The sequence below is a fragment of the Pezoporus flaviventris genome, unplaced genomic scaffold, assembly GCF_033815535.1.
Source record: "Pezoporus flaviventris isolate CSIRO_AGI_PZ_B2104156 unplaced genomic scaffold, CSIRO_AGI_Pfla_v1 ptg000066l, whole genome shotgun sequence".
In the NCBI taxonomy this organism is placed as follows: domain Eukaryota; kingdom Metazoa; phylum Chordata; class Aves; order Psittaciformes; family Psittacidae; genus Pezoporus; species Pezoporus flaviventris.
In genome coordinates this window covers 28,916,971-28,936,151 of record NW_026892614.1, presented here as the reverse complement: position 1 = coordinate 28,936,151, position 19,181 = coordinate 28,916,971, and the positions used below count along the sequence as shown (strand labels likewise).

At 41.5% G+C, this 19,181-nt stretch overlaps 1 protein-coding gene across 1 annotated transcript; it reads right to left on the bottom strand.

Annotated features, from left to right (window-relative positions):
* Positions 1–1,548: 1,548 nt before the first annotated feature.
* LOC133278653 (p53 apoptosis effector related to PMP-22-like) lies at positions 1,549–17,352 on the bottom strand. The gene is made up of 3 exons (XM_061471744.1): positions 16,798–17,352; positions 3,653–3,796; positions 1,549–3,398 (listed from the first exon to the last, which is right to left on the bottom strand). The coding sequence occupies exons 1-3, from the start codon at positions 17,006–17,008 to the stop codon at positions 3,184–3,186; spliced, it is 570 nt and encodes a 189-aa protein (XP_061327728.1). The 5' UTR covers positions 17,009–17,352; the 3' UTR covers positions 1,549–3,183.
* Positions 17,353–19,181: the final 1,829 nt, after the last annotated feature.

Here is a 19,181-nt window from a genome sequence, read left to right as displayed (position 1 = left end):
TCCCAAAAGCCAAATCTTGCAGGCATCTGTTCTTTCCTGTTCTCTTTATAGCATTGCCATTGGGCACAATGAAACTTTAAGTGTATACTCTTCTATTGTGCTGCTCTTGATGGATAAGTGCCTGTTTCTCTTAGAGGCAAAATTTAGAGTGAGAGCCCTGCAGAAAACAGATGCAGAACTAAAGGGATGTCTTCCCTTCCTCTAATTTCTCCTTTGCTTGAAAATCCAAACTTTCGGATGCTGACATAGCTCAAATTAATCTAACAATTTGGTTAGTTAATAATCTACTGACCTGGCTGTAGATTAATTTAACAATTGATAACCTAGCTAGTTGATAACCTGGTCAGTTAATAATCTAGTTGAGGCACACTCTTCTGGAGGCTTCTGGATTCAGCTTCCTCTTCTGTCAGAACTGATTGCATTTTGCATGCTGCTTTTGCCATGCTCCCCTCTGTCAGTACTTACAGACAGAAAGTAGCACTGGGGTGTATGCAACAGTTTTGTGCTTTTTTCTCTCAGATTTTCTGCCTCAGGGTTTATTTTTCTAGGGATCTGTGGTGAGCTGGCTTGGCACAACTGGAAGCAAACTACCCTAAAGGCAGGGCATGGCTGGAAGCAAAGTACCCGAAAGGCAGGCACTTGAGCTCTAGCTCCTGTGATGGTGATGCTTCTGATTGCTGGATACCCACTCAACTCCCTCCTGTATTTAAAGAAAGCTTTTCCCATGGGAGCCTAAGCACAGGGATCCAGGCTAGGGTCCTGCTGCGGTGGTGAGGTCAGCAAAGTTGCTTCACTCCTCCTCTGTCCCAGGAAGGGGAAAGTCGTAGTGGGGAATGGAGCTGCATCCCACATCACCGCATCACCACCAGCCCTGACACTGCTGTGTTGCTCTTAAGGAGGAGGAAGAGGAAGAGAAGGAGAGAGAGGAGCTGGTGAAGTTGCTGAGAGCAGTAAGGGAGAGGAGGGAGGAAGGGGGATGATCACTGTAGATTTTGTTTGTTTTTTAATTATGTTCTGCTCTCTCATCATTGGAGTCACACTCCTAAACCTTGTTTTGTGCACCTTTCCCCACCTCAAGATGTTGGGTCAGTGTCCAGCTAATGCTAAACTGTAAATATAACTAGTAATTGCTCAACTTCCCATTTGCTTCCTTCGGGGATTGCCACACCTGTTGGAGCAAAAACTTCAAGCAAGACCACACTGGCTTCCTATTTGGTGAACATGAGTGTACTACCCTCCCCTCCAAAAGGAGCTGTAGCACACTATAGCAGAGAACTGTGCTGCATGTCACCCCATTGACCATGAGCAAACAGACCACGTCCTCTACTGTCATGTGCTTGTGAACAAGACCTCAGGAGACAGCCAAAATAAATAGGACTGAAGAGTAACAGTATGTCATGATGTTAGACTTGTAAGTAAGTTACTCTCTCCCCTCTCAAAATCCAGCCAGTGTATCTAGGTGCTCCAAGCTGGTGCCTGAGAAGAGGAGGCTTTGAGGGCTTTCCCACTTCCCCACTCTTAGTAGAGAACAAAAGCTAAGACTCATCATTGAAACAATACATTGATACCATTATTTATTAGGTATAATAAGCACAATAAAAAATTTATGATAATATTTTTCCTGAACAGATCATATTACACAAAGACTTGCAAGCTATTTTATACAAACTGCTTTCTCAACTCTATTGCATTTTCATATCCTTCCAATTAGGAAACATCTTCTTAATGTATTTGCAAATTCTTGTCTAACTATTCCCTGGTGCATCTACTCTCCTCACTGGTCTGACACATCTCTCATGTTTATTGATCAAAGTTAGAAGACACTCCATAAAAGTGAACAAAGTTAACTGCTTAAAAAAGAGCCCTACAGGTTAAGTCTGGTGTCTTTATTAATTTTAGCTACCCAGAGCTTCTACTAAAAAATGTTTTCTATCCCTCATTCTTTGCAGTAAAGATATTTGGCAGGGTACACATAGTTAAAAAATTGCAGATGTGTTACAAGGTAATAAACCTCTGTAGCTAAGGATTTTAATAAAGATTTATTTCTCCTCATAGCAAAATTATCATTTTTTTCACTTAAGAGAAGAAATGGAGCATTATAAAGTTAGGGTTAACAAGGCAGAAACCAGCAGAGGCTTGAGAATACTTCATTGCTTGCAGTATATTGATGCTTGCAGCACTGTGGAGTGTAAAATTCTGAAATGTGCTTTATGACATGATTTTCTCTATGAGAGCCTTAGTATAAGATGGTAAGAGGTACTTATACATTTTACAGTAATGTACAACAGTATAGCTCTGCTTAAGTCCTTCTTGACCCTTCTACAGTGGATAAAAGGGCTGGACCAGTATAGCAGGGCTTTTTAAAGACATAGATCTTGATACAGTAGTTAGAAGAGGCAGATGCTCATGAACAAAGCCACACCAGGAGCCTCTTCAAACCAGGTTGCAGGAGTGGCTTGAAATTGCCTCTACCTCTGCCCACTCTGTGCTGGCCCTATCAATGGCACACCGAGATTTTTAAGTTTACTGAAGGTCCTTTCTTACTCTTACAGGTATTTAGAAATAAATACTTATATTCCACATGGATGGGTAAAAGTCAAGATCCTATCTTTGATAAGGGGCTTCTCTCGTCCTTGTCCTACCCTGTCTCTAAGTCTTAAGTGAATGAATGAGAAATGGAAGCAAAGCTATGAAGTGCTGGCTGACTAATTTACTACTCTGGCAGTCAGTGGGTAAAGGTATTTGGCTTCTTTAAAAATGTGCAATATCTTCAGAATAAAGATAATACATACAAAATGGGGGGGTGGGGTGGGGGGGTGGGGTCTTCCTTTCCTTCAGGAAGATGCTATATATTGTTTAGTTTATTGGCAGTTTAAAAAGCTTTTCTGAATTTAATTAGAAATATGAATGACTTTAAGATGCAGTGGAATGCACACATACCTCACTCATAGGAATGAATGAGGAAACACAAGTGTTTTTAATGTTTAGACTATCTAACCAATGCACATCAACTATGAAGGTCCAAAATAGAGTGGATAACTTTATTGTGGAATTCCAGTATCATTTTTCTACACGCATTTGAAAAGTTTCCAGCCATTTCTACTAACATCCAATGACAATATTCTAGAAAATGTAGCTGGTCTGACAGATATCTCTGGAATACGAACCCTTTTTTCCTGGTGCTTACGGGGAAGAGTAAAAATATGTGGGCTTCACATTACCCAAGATTTGATCTTCGTAGTTAGGAAGGCAGCAGAAGAAGAATCCCAAGCATATTTCCATAATGGCAGTGGTCCAGCCAAAGCCATAGGCCCAGCTGAACATATTGATTCCCGTCATTTCAATTTCAGTTGAGAACTTTACTGGATAAATAACCAGGCCCATGATGGAGAATACAGCTGAAGAAACAGAAGAAAACAAAAAAATGTTTAACACCCATCACGTTGCCTACCTCCATAACCACCTGTAGCTAAACCCACCCGTGTTTTGGAGGATTTGAAAATCGGTCCACTGCCTTACAGACTTTGTATTATTTGTCATAGAGAGCTCAGGTGCACGCAAAGACTTGGGCATAGGATCAGCTGAGGGAAATATCAGTTCTGGTATGGATATACCTGCACAAGATAAACTTGGACTTCATATACTGCCTTACCAGCGACAAAAAGCAAGCCTCCAATCCCGCGTATGAAGTTGAATCGAAGTGTGTCAATAGCAAATGCTATGATGGCCAGAGCAAAACAAATGACTAGAAGTATAAAGCCAACCAGGTATGTGGCAGCCGCAGCTCTTCCCCAAGCTGAAATCAGAAGGAAGATACATTAGAAGAGAACAAAAAAATCCCTTGCAGTGTTTTTCTCTGGTTTACAATGAAAGGCTAATTTTAAAAAATGTGAGAAGGACAGCTCCCAAAAAGGAAAGCATGGGAGATTTCTCTTCTCTCATACGTTAACATTTTAGCTCCACAAGAAACCATCCGCTCAGTGCAGAATGGATTAGAAATGTCAGCTTTGACCTTTCATACAGAATGCAAGGGGGCTTGTGTGCAAGTTTCTTCTTTAGATTTAACAATTATGAATCAAGATAAAATGTCTATAAAGGTGTAAGAATGGACACTGTCCTTCAATAACAAATGTCATTAACTCAGCAGATGCCATAAAACCAGCAGCATTTTGGAAGGAGAATTAGAGAGTCCCTGAAACTAACTAAATTCTTCCTTTAAAAAAAATGTTTGTACAAATGCTCATACCACTCTGGCATGCAAAGTTAAAGGTATGGCAATAGTCTACTGATGTCAAAATTCAGCGGTTTCTGTCTTTGCAGCCTTTGTTTATCTCTGTATCTTAAATGGAGCTAAAGATCTGGAGTCTGTTTTGTAGGGAAATTTGACCTCTGTTTTTGATCCAAAGTCAGAACCGTTTCATTTTGAAAAGCTTGTTCAAGATACTTTCATTTTCAAACTATATATCTATGTTATAACATGTCAGAGGAAAGCGTATCATGCTAGCATAAGAACTGGGAAAAAAAGATATTTATTCAGTGGTTTATGTCTGGAGGGGCAACTACTCGCAAAGAAATCAAAGTGTCTCCTCTTTGGAATGTAAAAAGCCTACTCTGACACTTTTAAAATCATGTATGTACATGGAGTAGGCAGTGAAAGCCTACTGGGCATCTACAGACTTCACCCCCTGGCCTATACTATGCACTTGTAGGGTATCAGCTTCTAACCATATATACAGCAGCAGTGCTGAAAAATTATCACAGCCCAAACAAGTCAGACTGTAATTACAACTCAAATGCAGTACACACTCTTCAGTAAAAGCTCACTCTGGAACCAAGCAAGTTAAGGTTATTGATACCCAGTAACCTGCCAACTAGTTTGCTTCAAATATGCAAGTAATAAAATGTGAAGTGTCCTACCTTTCCCCCTGGCAAGTGCCAGTTAGGTATGAAAGCCACCATTCAAGTGACACCTTGGTGCTCAACCTCTCTTCTCCCAGGCCCCACACCACCTCTGCTATCAGACTAAAAAAATGCATCAGGATTTTCCAGCTCTACTTTTCTTCTGATCTTCCCATAAAAAACAATTTCCCTCTTTGTTTGCTTTTCACCATCCCCCCATGCTTTGTGATCCCTGCTCCTTTCTAGCTGTTGCACTATATTTGCAGGTTTATGTTGTGTCCTTTCTCTTGCTTATGCCAAAAAGTTTCTTTCTGCTTTCTAACTGCTTTGTTTTTCCTGTAAGCAGGAAGATGACTGAGAAGACTGAAAGCGACAGCAAAGATGTGCCTACATTTCATTTTTTAGCCCAGTATTTTAACCCAGACTCTTCTCGCAGGGAGTTTACAGGAGGCTTGGAGGTGGAGTATGCGATGTGGAAGTGCAGGAGAGAGGGCAGCACTTCAGGCAGAGTATCAAAAGAAACATCCAGGAAGAGGAATTTAACACACTGTCACAGTGCAATTCATCCTTGTTGAGGATGCTCCTGCTCCCAGCCTCTCTGCCACCCCTCTAAAATGGCAAAAAAAAAGGGGCACCTGGCCATAAAAGAAGTTGCTCGGCATCACTGACCTCACTGCTATTGGATACAAGATTCACAGCTTCTGGCAGAAGGGTGAAATGACAAGGACATCTAGAGGTGATGGTTTCTGCTAGGTGTACAACTGCTTGTGGTTAAGCGCAAAACCTATGTGTGAAGGGGTGTCTCTCTCCATGAGCAGACTCAGGAAGTGCTGAGGCACCACAAGACCTGGTGTGCTTCATCTCATCCACTGCCACCATCACTGCAGTGGGCAGCACATGGTCTGCCAAAGTTCAGTCTTGCTTCCCAAGACCAGCTGATGGCAGAGCACCATTGCCCAGGGTGGAAGCATTGCCTGGGCTGGGGGCTCAGCCATGTGCAGCAGCACCTTGCCCATGCTACCATCCCACTTCTCTGCTGGGCTCGCCCAGGTGGTTCTCCTGAAGCAGTGTTACCAATGCAGTGACTGTATGAAGGCAGATTGTGTGCACACCCAGCCCATCAGGCATTAGCTATATGGCAAGCAGAGACATGCTGGTGCTGGATGCTTACATCTTTACGAGGCATTACTTAATCACCTAACAGCCAACTTTGTGACTCGCACTTCTACAGAAGAGAAAAAATATTAACTCGATGTTGAAAGAAAACCAACATGCAGGCCTGAGCAAGGCAATAGGATTTCATGGAAGAGTTGCTATGAGTTTTTTGGAGGGATTAATATCCTGACTTCATCTGTCCCTTACAAAATGTAGCATTTATCAATAGTCTAAGACAACAGTGTGCAAACACCTTACCTTTCTGAGGTAAAAGGTAGCAAAAGCTTCATGCAGCAATAATTGCAATTGTTTCTATATATGAGATACTTATTTTTCCTTGTGCCAGCCAGAAGCACTACAGTAGCTTAGTGCCTTTACCAACAGAGCAGATACTTACAATTTTGTAAAAATGCCAGAATTAGAAGGATTAAACTGATCAGAAAACACTGACAAGGAAGTGGTTAATCTGGTCCCAGATATTTTCTTATATTCCCATGGTGTGATTTGTTTTGCTTTAACATAAAGCAAAAAACATAAAAAAATCGTTCTAACTGCAAAGCTCTTTCTCAAAAACATAAACTCCAGGACAAAAAAAATCACCTCAGGTGCAACACCAACTTCAGGTACACTTGACTGTAGAGAGGGCAGGTGAAAGCTGAAAGTGCCCCTATCATCAGAACAGAAACAGAAGAAACAGCAGCTTTTACAGGACATCAAACTGAGTCTGTGAAAATATTCAGCTGTTTGTGAGATCTGTTTTCTCAGCCCCCCAAAATGGCTGTGAGCTTTTGGCTGTTTAATAGTTAAAATATGCTTCTTGTGTTTATGCAAGAGTGTCCTTGAATACCAGCAGGATCCTGCAACACTTTTGTGCCAGTCCTAATTCTCCCTTTTCCAGGTCCTCTATCAGCTGGAAGTACACCAATGAACACTATGGAAGAGCTTGTAGGAAGCTACACACCATCTTGAAAACTCTTTCTAGCTGGCAATTTTCTGAGCAATTATGTCTTAAAATAAGGCTTTACTAACCCAAACAGGCAAAAGGACCCATGTTTTTATGCTTATCTCAAGCAGAGGAAGGGCAGCGCTTCTATTTACAGTGCTTTATGTATCAGCCAGCAATGATTTCTGAGAGTCTGACTACTCACAGTGACTGCAGCAACAGGTAACTACTGCAAAATGTAAAGAAGGGCCTCTCTTTTAAAACTCCCTTCTGTGTGAGAAGCCCCCTGAGCTAATTTAGAGACCAGAAAGAGCCCACCCATGCCATTACGGAGCTCACTGTAGCTTATGAGCAAGATAATCAGCTGAGACAGTGTACAATAGCGATGCAGCTTTATTACTTTGCTATTAAAGCTAACTCAGTTCAGAGGTAGCATGACTACTTCTTGTATTGCACCATCTAAACACATTGCTGACTGCAGCCAAAGGGAAGCTGATGGACTTCATAATAGATCCAGGACTTCAAAAGTGCCTCCAGTTTCCTGCCTTCCTGATTTTACTCCCTCACGTTTTCCAGTTTGCAAAAGTATAAACACTGACTGTGCTTCACACATAAGGAAAAAACTTCCTTGCTCAGCAGCAAGTTGAGCCAAAAGTTTGAATCACCAGATCTAGTCTTTCCTTAGCCTGCTGCATTAAGTGCTCCAAATGGTGCCTTCAAAAAAGAGCTGTCACCTTGAAAATAGCATGCGCAGTCTACTTTCCCCATGACAAATACAAGTTTCTGTGTTTCTGATGTATGCAGTTCAAAACATGGGAAAACATTAACAATTATGCTCTCATGTTTTTCTTGATCTGGTACCCCCAAACCACATGAACTGCTGTCTCTCTCTTTTTGGGTGACGTTTTCTGAAAGCAACCCCAGAGAGCTCAGAAGTACTTCTCCTGGTCTAATCAATAAGGAAATACTTCTCCAAATGTTCCTCCTGGCTCGAAGTTAAATACACAGCTAGCACAATAAACAATAAATGTTTATTGCCAGCTCACAGACACCAACAATTATTAAGTTCTTGCTGACTGATCATTTTAACACAACAGCCACTGCAGTGAACTGTCCAGCAATTTGAGGAAGGATAGTTTGAATTCAAAAGAAACAGCAGGTGGAGGGAAGAAAATGTAACAGACTAATATTTTACTTTGTTATCCTTCATACCACCAAGGGAAAGAAAGACAAACCCTGCAGTTCTAGCTCTGGTTTTGCAAAGCAATTCCTACAAGAACAAAAATCTGCCAGGGTGGTGATTCATCTCTGTGTCGTCAGTAATGAGAATGTTTCTGGGCTGAGTTAGCAGAGCCCAACCTGTTTTACATCTCTCTGATTAAAGGGAAAGAGCATTATTTTGGAAACAAAACTGAACCCACTTAGGTTTCTCAACCTGATGCTCTTCATCAGGGTGTGGTGAACTCTGCAGTGCACATGCTTCACTTCAAAAAGGAACTGCTTTGGCCAGGTTTTATCCATTTCATTTTGTTCTCCTCAAGAGTCTTTCCATGTGAAAGTGTGCATGTCTGCAGTAGAATGTGTGCTCTCCTTAGCCTGAATCTTAAGATGTCCCATCAAACTCGTAAACCCCCACTTCAATTTATCAGCTGAAGAGTAACAAGCTGCTGGTGCGTATGCAAGCAACTGTCATCCAGGACTCTGGATCCCCCTTGTTATCTGTGCAACAGTGAACAGTGCAAAATCCTGTGTGCTGGAAATCACGACCCTGAAACATGCCAACTACAGGGAATTTCTGTGCCCTTTTGTAAACAAGTGAACACTGAAATCTTTGCAAGTATTTGCTGATCACATGAGCTGGCATTGAAATACCAGTGTGCATGTGTTTGTACATAGACAGAAAAATCAGAAACTATTAAAAGCAGCTTCTTCTGAATAAACGGCATGTGCAAACTGAAAGCTATTGACTGAAAATAATTTCAAAGGAAGGCTATACAAATGAAGAAAACCACATATTAGTCATGGATAATTTATTAACAGAATAAAATTAGGAGAAAAAAGCAATGACATGATTGGATGTGTATTTTTCTCTGAGCTTCTATCTTCATTGCATCTGGACCATTCTCAAAACAACTGCATTCTCTGAATATCTTTCCCATGGGGAGTCAGTACTGGATGTACTCTGGATGTACAGTAATCTGGGTTTTTTTTTGGTGTGAGTTCATGTGTGAAATACAAAATTTTTTTGTCCTTCTTTTTGACATCCTTTTTGGTAACTCCATTCCTTTTCCCCTGGCATAACATCTTTAGGATGGATACGAATTTCTCATTTAATAGCAAGGCATTAGCTCATAACATGCAGGCGTTTTCATGTGAGCAGTAACCAGCTTTTACCTTGCTACTAAAGAGACAACCATGGAAACAGAGAATGACCTATTTAGGTTCACACTAAGATAATGTCATTGAAAAAGTTTCTCAGTGATTAGTAGCAGGTCCCATATAAATGAGAAAGGATTAGAACTTTAGAACAATTACCCCATAATAATAATTTCAAATTACAACAGTAAGGAAAAGAAACTTTATTCATAGGCCATCTATCAATAAAACACAGGATATAGTAGCAGAAAGCGGTGTCTTCACCAAAGCTTAAAGTAATAGCTCAGTTTGGCTTGGTGGACTTAAACGCCTTTAAAGCAAAAACTTAATTCCCCACCACTGGCTTCACCCACAAAAATACACCAGCAAAGCCTGTATCCAAGGCTTTATGTACTTCTGCAAACCTCTCACTGAACTCAGAAGCTACCCTGACTTAAAATAAAGGGGAGGAGCAACTACATCTTAAGGGAGTGGTTCAAATACATCTCATCATAAGTCAAAGCATGTACAGGCTTGACTTAGAAGCTGGCTTCTGCAAATCTTGTATTAAAGAGGGCTGCTCCCTTGCGCTTACTTTGCACTCGGGAAGCAGAAGTGGCAGAGCGTACAGAGCCATCATGAAAGGGAACACCAAGGGAGTAAGTTGGCTATTAAATATAATGTGCACACTGTGCCTCAAAATTAAAGGTTTGCTCATGAGAGTAGTCAGGGAGTAGATCTCCATAAGCTCAGTTAATCAGAGTAGCAAGATGTACCTGCTCCCTAACTACCCCTGAGTTAAAGGTGGTTTAAAATCTTTAATGCAAATTAAACAGAATCAATTTCCGTGATAATAGAGGCTATGTACTAGGACTCTTATTTGAAAGAGCAGAGTGGAACCTTTAAAAAAAAAAAAATCTTTTTAAGTTTTATATTCCCAGGACCATTTGAGGCTGAAGAACACTGAATTTACATCCCATTTCTGTATGTACCAAGAATTGTTCCTACTCTTGATCAACAGTTTTCAACTGTGAGCCAACTTGGTTGCTGAAAGTTGCCTTTTGCACTAGGTATTTGCTCTCTGATAGAGAGCAGCTGTGAATCTGGATCTAATTTTCTGTTAGAAGTAAAATCGTACCATTTGCAAAAGAAAAACACCAACATATAAGCAGAAATGGTACTTTGTGATCATGAAATACATCATAAGCTATATTTACTCTTCTTGTGAATGAAATAGCTTTTACAATGCATCCTGAAAGTCTTCATCACTTGGTGTTTATTGCTGATGGGGTTGTTAATGAACTGCACAGAGACTTCTAAACTTGGGGGCTGGTTTGGGCACAGTTTGCATATTCAACATAATAGGTGACATTAAATGTATTCAATTGCATATTAGTACTTCAGCAGGGCTGTGTGTGATCTGAGGTGTTAATTAGTACCAGTAGAAAGAAGCAATCAGCCTCTGAGATATAAGCTTCTATCCCTACTCTCCAAACTACCTGGAGTTCCTGGGCATTTTTGATTGGTGAGGTTTTGTAATGATACTTGACAAAGAAGAAACACGGCATTGCAATACTCAATGACTCAAGATTTAAAGGTTGCTCAGAACAATGCAAACTGTCAATGAGAACTATTATAAAAATGGGGGGAAAAAACAGTGTTTTGAGGGTATTGTTTGTTTTCCTGTGTAACTCCTTTCCTTCTTAAGTAGCCTGACTCTTTACCCCTACAGTGTAATTCAAAATCCAGCTTGCAGCCCTTATCACTGTTCAGACTATGGATGGGTTATTATAGCCTGCTGTATCAGATTACCTTGATAAACTAGAGGAAGAGATGAGGTGAAGAGAAATGAGAGTTTAGCCACAAGTTTCCACACATTTTCAGCAGAAGCCACCCCATGTGTGTGAGTGAATGGTATCCTTTCAAGAATTTAAGGTCCTGACAGTGCAAAGCATGGAGGATCTTCACAAAGTACTCAGCACCAGCAATTCATATCTCCTGAAGGGGAGATGAGAACCCTCAGCATGATTGCTATTTTTCCACCCAATTTAACTACAATTATTAAAGGAAGGTTTGATAATAAACAGTGGGATGCCATCTGCAGTTGCTCTCTGTAGAGTTACTTGCTGAAGAGCATAACTATCATTTAGAAGAGTCTGATTAAATGAATCTGCCACTAAATATATAAAAGGACAAACCCTAGAATTACAAGAGAAAGCATGCTAGCAATTGCAGATGAGGAATGAAAATCGCCATGGTAATTCAGTGCTCTGGGCTTGATTCCCTTCTCTTACACTTCTTTAGTAACAATAGAGTGTCTCCTACAAGCTGGGGAAAAATCAAATGTGCTCTTTCTTTCTTGCATCAGAGTTCCTTAAGTATACTGTTGTTGTGATATTCTCATTACTGTACATATTTATCTGAGCCCGTAATTTCTAGCATTCAAAGTTCTGAATAATGATTGAATATTCTACTTTATGAAGTAACTTATTTCTCACTGGTTAGTCCTGGGTAACGTTACACTTCTAGGAGACTGATGACTTAGGAAATAATGTGATTCTTTATACACTGTCATTAAAACTATAGGCAACCACCATAGAAAAATGTATCTGTTCCATGCTATGATGCAGCAGGAACATCAATAAGCTTTCATTTTCAGTTTACCCTGCATTACCCTGTAATCCAAGCAACTCAGAAGATGGAGCTGGCCTCCATCCTGGGCTCTCTCACATGCTTCCTCGGCATGGTCAGAACCTTCCTCAGCCTTGTTTCCCAGCTGCAAGGATACTTTTCCAAATCTACTTGAATTTTACCAAACTCTGAAAGCTTTTATGTGCAAAATCCTGGCAATAAAGGCCCCATGACTTGAATGTCCCTGCTTTAACAGCACAGTTATTTGTTGGCTTCATTTCTGTTCCTACACAGACACCCTCTCATGACAAATAGCCACTGGGACAGCTTGCTTCTTCTTCCAGACCCTGCTGAGAGGGGCTGTCTTCCAGCCTGTCCCTCTGGAAATATCCCCATGTCACTGTGCTCACAGCACTTGCTTTGGCTTGAGCCAAGCGAGAGTTTCCCCATGTCTGGGATTAGGTGCTGGCTGTCAGATGTCATGGGAACAATGGGGAAGGCAAAACAGTTTTACATAGGCACTGTGGAAATGGGGAAACTTGGTGTCTGGTCTGTCCTGTGCCTCGGGTGTGATGAGTCACTGGTCTGCTGGAGAAGTCAGTTTTCCAGAGGCAGAGCTGTTGGACCAACAATGCAAGGCCCATGGTAGGTGTAAGTACCAAGAAAAGTCCTCTGCTGCTTGGAAACAGATCATGTTGTAACATTTGTTGGGGATTTTTAGAAACTAATTTCCATTTTGTTATTCCTACATAATAATAAATGGTGCTTTATCATACCCTAGACCCAAAAGCCTGATATAGGCAAAATGGAAGAAAATCTATCATCAATAGAGTTCTTAGAAGAGTAAAGCAGGATATTTCTTTCCCCAAAAAGTTATTACCTTTTGCAGCATTCCCTTATTTTGCTATCTATCCTGTAGAAATACTCATATTTGAGTATGCTCAAATATTTGCCATATTTAAAGTAATTTTGTGCATTATAATCATACTATACTAGCCATCCTATCTTGTAGTTTTGCATTAACATTCATAGACCAAAATAAAACTGGAATGAGCTACAACACGTTTATTTGCCTGGGAGACAAGATGCAGGAAGATGTCCTTTCCAGATGGCAAAATCATTCATCCCTCCACTGATCTCCACAGCCACTAAACACTCCATACATCTCAGGAAAAGGCTGAAATTGCATACTAGGATTTGAAAATAACTGAAGATCTGAATTCCACTTGTCATGTGGAAGTGTCTTTTCCTGATTTTTTCTCCAAGATCTGTGTTTGCACCACTTTAATGAGCTGGTCACTTTAACCTAAAATTAAAGCTTTAAGCTTGCAGTTGTTTTGATGGCAGTAGCTGCACATGGAAGAGCTGTAGGTCCAGGTGGAATATAAGATGGGACAAGTAAACCCACAAGTTTTCTATCCGACTGTGAATCATATTGAGACTAATAAAATAAAATTAGTTATTTTCCTCCAACCAAATCCACACATGTTTAAACATCTTCAAAACCTGCAGTGGAATATATTACACACTGAAAAAGTGTTTCAGGTCTGCAAGACACACCTTGTTCAAGAGAATTTATATAGTCAAATATCAAGAAAAACAAAGGAGTACTGGGAGTACTGTGCCAGCTTCATGAAGGGATTTGACCTATGTGTTTTCTTTGCAAGCTCAGCCATGTCCCAGACATAGATTCCATACTGTGCTCATCATCTATCATAAAAGTCGTTGCCTTTGTAAAGGCTCAAGCATGTTATAAGCTTAAGACCTTTATTCCAAGTCTCAGAATGTTGCAGAGCTACATTTGCATCTCTCAGTTCCCTGTCCTAAGCTCCATGCTTTTCAAATAAGTTCCCTAAAGCACTAGATGTTTTTCCCTAGAAAGTTCTGTTTGTTTGAGCTAAATATGCTTGAAGAGCAGAAGACTTCTGGTAAAGACTAGATGAGTATGATATGGTTAAAGTAGATCTGAACCCTTGGAGAAGATCCCCTCCAATGAAACATTCAACCTTCTTCCCTTTCAAATTGACTGACTCCAATGATGTTGGGTTTTTGTCTTCTGTCTGTGCATATTCCTATGTTAAGCCAAACAGCACAGATTCAAGGGGAATTACAAACATTGCAAGTGAAGAATTTGATTCGAATTTTCACATTATATTGAACAACTTGCAAGAACATTACAATTATATCTAATTTTGATAGGATGAAGGCATCAGTAGTGGAGTAAGATAACTAAATTGTCCAAGTCATGATGAGAATATTTGCTGGAAGCTGCTGGGGTACACATGTGTATCACATGTCAGTGAAACCATTCCTGCAGGAAGACCGTATTTTGGAACCTGCCCACCCTGTGGCAGATTAGGTAGTGAAGCTGAGAATAAAGCTCAGAGGAAACAAGATGGGAACTGTGGAAGAGAGGAGGGGAAAGAGAGCATTCATATCAGGAAACATGGGAAACACTCCTGTCCTTTCTGTTCACATCATGGCTTTTGTCTCTGTGCTCAGTAAGGTGTGTAATTACACTTTGTTTATGCAGCAGTGTGTTTCGCTTGGCACAAGACAAAGCTAAATATCCCACAGAACATGACACTGAATGCTTGTTTCTTATGACCTTTCTGGAGTACTGTGGATAAATGCAATCCCAGAATTACCAAAACTCTATGTTTCACAGAGGCAGGTAGAATCAGGCTTAGCACAAGACCTGGATGCTCACAAATGAGATGCTGTCTCATGGTCTCATCTTCTGGGTGAAATCCAAGACCAGCATCAGTCAAATGCACCCTGTGTGAGGAAAGGCAGAAGCCCCAGAATCCAAACCTCACACCAACTGAGGAAGAAAAGCATGGTATGAAAAATGGAGAACAGGGTTGGATCTGAACAAATCTCACCTCTGGCGAGGTGTCTGAAAAAGGGGGATGGAAAGGATCAGGACAGTGACAGCCAGGTCTCCAACCCTTTTATGGGTCAGGGTAACCCACCCCTGCAATGGCCAAGATCCACATCGTAATGACATAATCTTGCATAGGCAGAAGCCTGGCAGCATAATCCCCTGTCACTCAGTTTATGTGCAGGTTTTTTACATATAGGCTTTACATATTCTCCCATTGGCTAAATGAAGATATGTCTGGGACAATGGAGTCCTTTTCCACCTGGAAATTTTATCCAGGAGGATTTTGAGGATTTACTTGAAGTAAGGTAATAAGTTCAAAGAGGTCCAATGATAGCTGCATTCTCACCGAAAGCATAATGCAGCCATACAGCACATGAACAGTATTTCTGATGCTTCCAGAAGCATCAGCTGACTCTTCAGCTGAGAATATTCTGCGTGTGTGTACTAAGTCCAACATTTTTGTGTTAGTGCAGGACTAACTGTGGATGTGATTCATGGTAGCCATAGACATTGCGGCATAGTCCACATAGAGGATGACCTCTCTGATTTGTCTGTAGATGCTGTCCAGTGAGAAACTGCTTACAACTGCTGAATTTAAGCATGTCAGAGTGAGGCAGAATAAGCAAGGAAGTGAAATACCAAACAATTGTGTAGGACCTGAAAGCAAGTTGAAACTTTTCTTGTATTATCAAGAAAAGCAAGGTAAAACGTCTTAGCATTTTCTGTCCAACTAGACCTGATCTGGAGATCAGGAGTCTCATGGAAACTCAGGACAGAGAAGGCCCTCGCTAAGCATCATGGTCTCTCTCCTGCTCTCCAGTGCCATGTACCAGAGGCCAATTTGCTGGCTTGATCCATGCCCAGCCATAGAGCTGATGCAGGAGCTCTGAGAGCAGGACTGGGCATGATGCTTAATGGAGCTGGTCTTGTCCTGGGGCCCTACACTCACAGAGGCCTGCTACAATTAACTTGTTACAGCTGAATTTTGTGCACAGGAACCAAACATGATGAACTTTCAGGAGCAATTTTCAAAAGCTGTAATAAATGATCCCTGAGATTGTTTCTGCAAGTGCTTTTATGTTCATTTTCAACAAAAGCAGTTGAGATTCTGAGCTTTAGATAAAAACGTTCTTCCTTTTAATTGGAATTAGTATAAATTGTAAGAACACTTGAACTTTCCTCCTGGTTCACTGATCTACAGAAAAAGAGAAAAAATAAAGGAACAGGGCACATCCAGAGTGATCCTTCTTTTGGTCTATTCTCCCAGATTTGTGGTTTACATATTTTCAAGCTGAGGATTGCTCCTGGGTGGACGTGTTTAATAGCATAGTTAACCAAAACTCAGTGCAAACAAGAAATCCTTTCATCTTTTAAAACTCTTTCACACGACCCACCTATCAGAGCAGTTTCAGGGCAGCATTCTGCAGCCTGACACTCCCTGGGAATATCTTCCTGCCATCTCTCATTTTTACCTCCTGTTTCTTGCTGGCATTCAGGACTGACTTATCACACTAATACCAGGCTTTCCCACACAACTTGCTGTTTGGGCATTTGATCAGCAGCAGCTGTTAAGTTTTGGAAAGCAATGAATAGTGAGAAGTTACTCTCTTCTTCTAGGAGAGGAAGAAAATATTAAATTCTCTAATATTTTCTACACTGGTACATTACCACGTGTGGACTTCTGCACTATGCCTCCCACCATCTAAAGCAACCAGGCTGCTTTCTGCATAGGGATGAGGGACTTTCTCTTCTTCATTCTGTTAGCCAAAAGCCTTGAGGCATTTTAGCGACAGTCCCTATTGCCCATAACTTCATTTATAAATGTCAAATATTAGGCAATAGAGTTAGGAAAGCTGGGGGAAGGTGAGCTTGGAGATGTATCCCACTGCTTCAGATACCACTACCCGCCACCCTTGCAGGTGCTTACCGTAATCCATGAGGGACTCGCAGGACCATTCCCCACCCTGCTCAGGTCTCCTGCAGCTCTCCCATAACGACGCTTGGTGCACATAGGGCAAGGTCTGCGACTCCAGCCAGCCCCTTCCCGCCAGTGCAATGATACCGAAGATGACACCTATGCCCAGGAGCAGAGGTAGGATCCATCTGCACCGCGTGTAGTCAAGGCCGTACTTCACCATCTTTCGGGGCAGGGGACACTGATGCGAGGAGGACAGCTGTCTCTGCCACGGACTCAGCAGTGCAGAGCAATGGAAGCTTCTACAAAGCTCCCGGGAAGTGAGCACTGGCTGGTACCTATGAGCGCCTGTGCAGATGCTTGAGAAAAAGCTTTCTAATCAGGAGAGACACGGCAGGCAGGGAAAGAGGGAGGGACAGAGGGAGTAAGGGAGCTCCACCTAAATTCACATGAGTAAGAGCTGCCGCTGAGCAATAACCAGTTGAGCTAGGGAGAAGCTTCCAGGCTGGGTTTATCTGTGGGATCCTCTCTGCTCTGCTGACTTGGTAACAAATCAGGTGCTGTTTACTCTCGGCACTTAACGCTTTCCTTCCTGCCACTCCCCACCAGGAGCATCTCACAGCTGTGTTTACATCTTTCTATCTCCCAAGGGATTTGCATTATGGCAGGTGAAAACCGGAGACAAAACAGGGAACTATTTGTATTAGAGGGTGGTTGCTTCTGAAACTTGCCACCTGGAGGCTGAAAGCTGCCTTTCTTGGACCCCATTTAAAAATAAAATGATACCTTACTTTTTTGCAATTAAATAAAATCCCCTAACTGCTATAAAGCTGAGACAAAGATGAATATGTGACTGGCCTCCCTTTCCCTTTCTGGACATAGCTGCAGGGAGGGGGAAATAACAAGGTTTATCATTAAAAACACAGTATGGTCTGTATATAGCCTTCATGAGAGAACAGAAACTGAGCTTTGATTTGACTGTGCCTTATGAACACTCCCTGTGCATGGCTCTGGCTGTACGTGCACTGCCTGGGGCCTGTCAGAGCCTGCCTGCAATGTGCTATGGGAGCAATGCAGAGATGAGCCATCACCTTGCCATGTCCCAGGAGGCCAACCTTGCTGAGCATGGGACGGAGTTTTCCATCTGTCAGCTCAGAGGCAATATAGCCATGTTCATAGCATTCTCCCTTTGAACTAACACGTGCTACAACCTAGTACTTTTGTAGAGCCCAGACACATTTACAACAGGAAGCAGCTGCACCCTTTGCAGATCAAAGCTGGTTTCTGTGAAGAGCGGCTAAACACAGAGGGTCTAAAGCACCCTTTGCTCCCATGGTGGATTTTGTCAGGCAGTGCTGTATGTAATAAGTACCAACCTCATTTACTCTCAGAAATTTGCAGCTACATTGCAGCTGTCATGGTGAAATGTGACATCTACTGAACTGCAAACTCCACAGCAATTTGCTGAATTAATATTCATAAATCAATAATGGCCTAAATAAAAGGAATTAATAATTTACATTAAATTGATATACTGTAGAGAGGAGTGCCTGAAGAGGCATTGAACTTGCACACATCCAGACTGGAACATCCGTAGCAATGAGTTGCAGCGCCGTGGAGAGGTAGCTCTGTCATGAAAGCGATTTGAATGGGTTAATGCGGCACCGTGCCTTATCTCTAATCAGAGATAGTTTATTAGCCTGGTGATAGATTAGCAGTGGCGTGGCTGTTTTGACTCTCGTTCTCTAGTCGGTGCAATTCTGGCTAGCTGAAGCATCCCACCAGCAGCTCCCACAGAGTATAGACATGGCCAAATATGCCTGAGGTTGTGAGAGGTCCAGGGGCGTTCAACAAGCCTCTGTAAGAGCAGGAGACATCTTTACAGCTTTGGCCATTGAATCTGAATGTCACTGAAAGTGAAAGTCAACTACGAAGACACCTCGGCTGCTGGTTGGGGCTGGAAATAAGGGAGAATAGCAAGTATTTTTGTAAAGTTCCCTAAAGAGAACCACCACTTCTTTAGAATGTCATGTATATTCCCTTGTAATCCACGTTGGTGCTACCCACAAATTCAGATATTGTTAACTTAGATATCATGTTTAAAACCACAATTACCAGGGACATGTACTGCATGCATTGCAGTGATCATGATATTTTAAAATAATATCTTTAAATAAATGTCATTTGAAGCTCACCCTTAGTGCAATATGCTGGTACCCGCAAGATGCTCAAATCTGTTTACACATGTTCTTTCTGTTGCCACAGCTGGGGTAGAAATGGACACAATAAGCGTCAAAAGATCAAGAGGATACGGATTTGGATATTAAATAGAATCTCAGCCATTTTTTCTTTACTCAGAGAGAATAACCAAATCAAGTTAAAACAATTTTGCAGCT

Coding starts and splice junctions, on each gene's coding strand:
- LOC133278653 (XM_061471744.1), bottom strand. CDS start 17,008: ATGGTGAAGTACGGCCTTGACTACACGCGGTGCAGATGGATCCTACCT. Junction 3,797..16,797: donor CGAGTCCCTCATGGATTACG/GTAAGCACCTGC, acceptor TTCTGATTTCAG/CTTGGGGAAGAGCTGCGGCT. Junction 3,399..3,652: donor AGGCTTGCTTTTTGTCGCTG/GTAAGGCAGTAT, acceptor CTGTTTCTTCAG/CTGTATTCTCCATCATGGGC.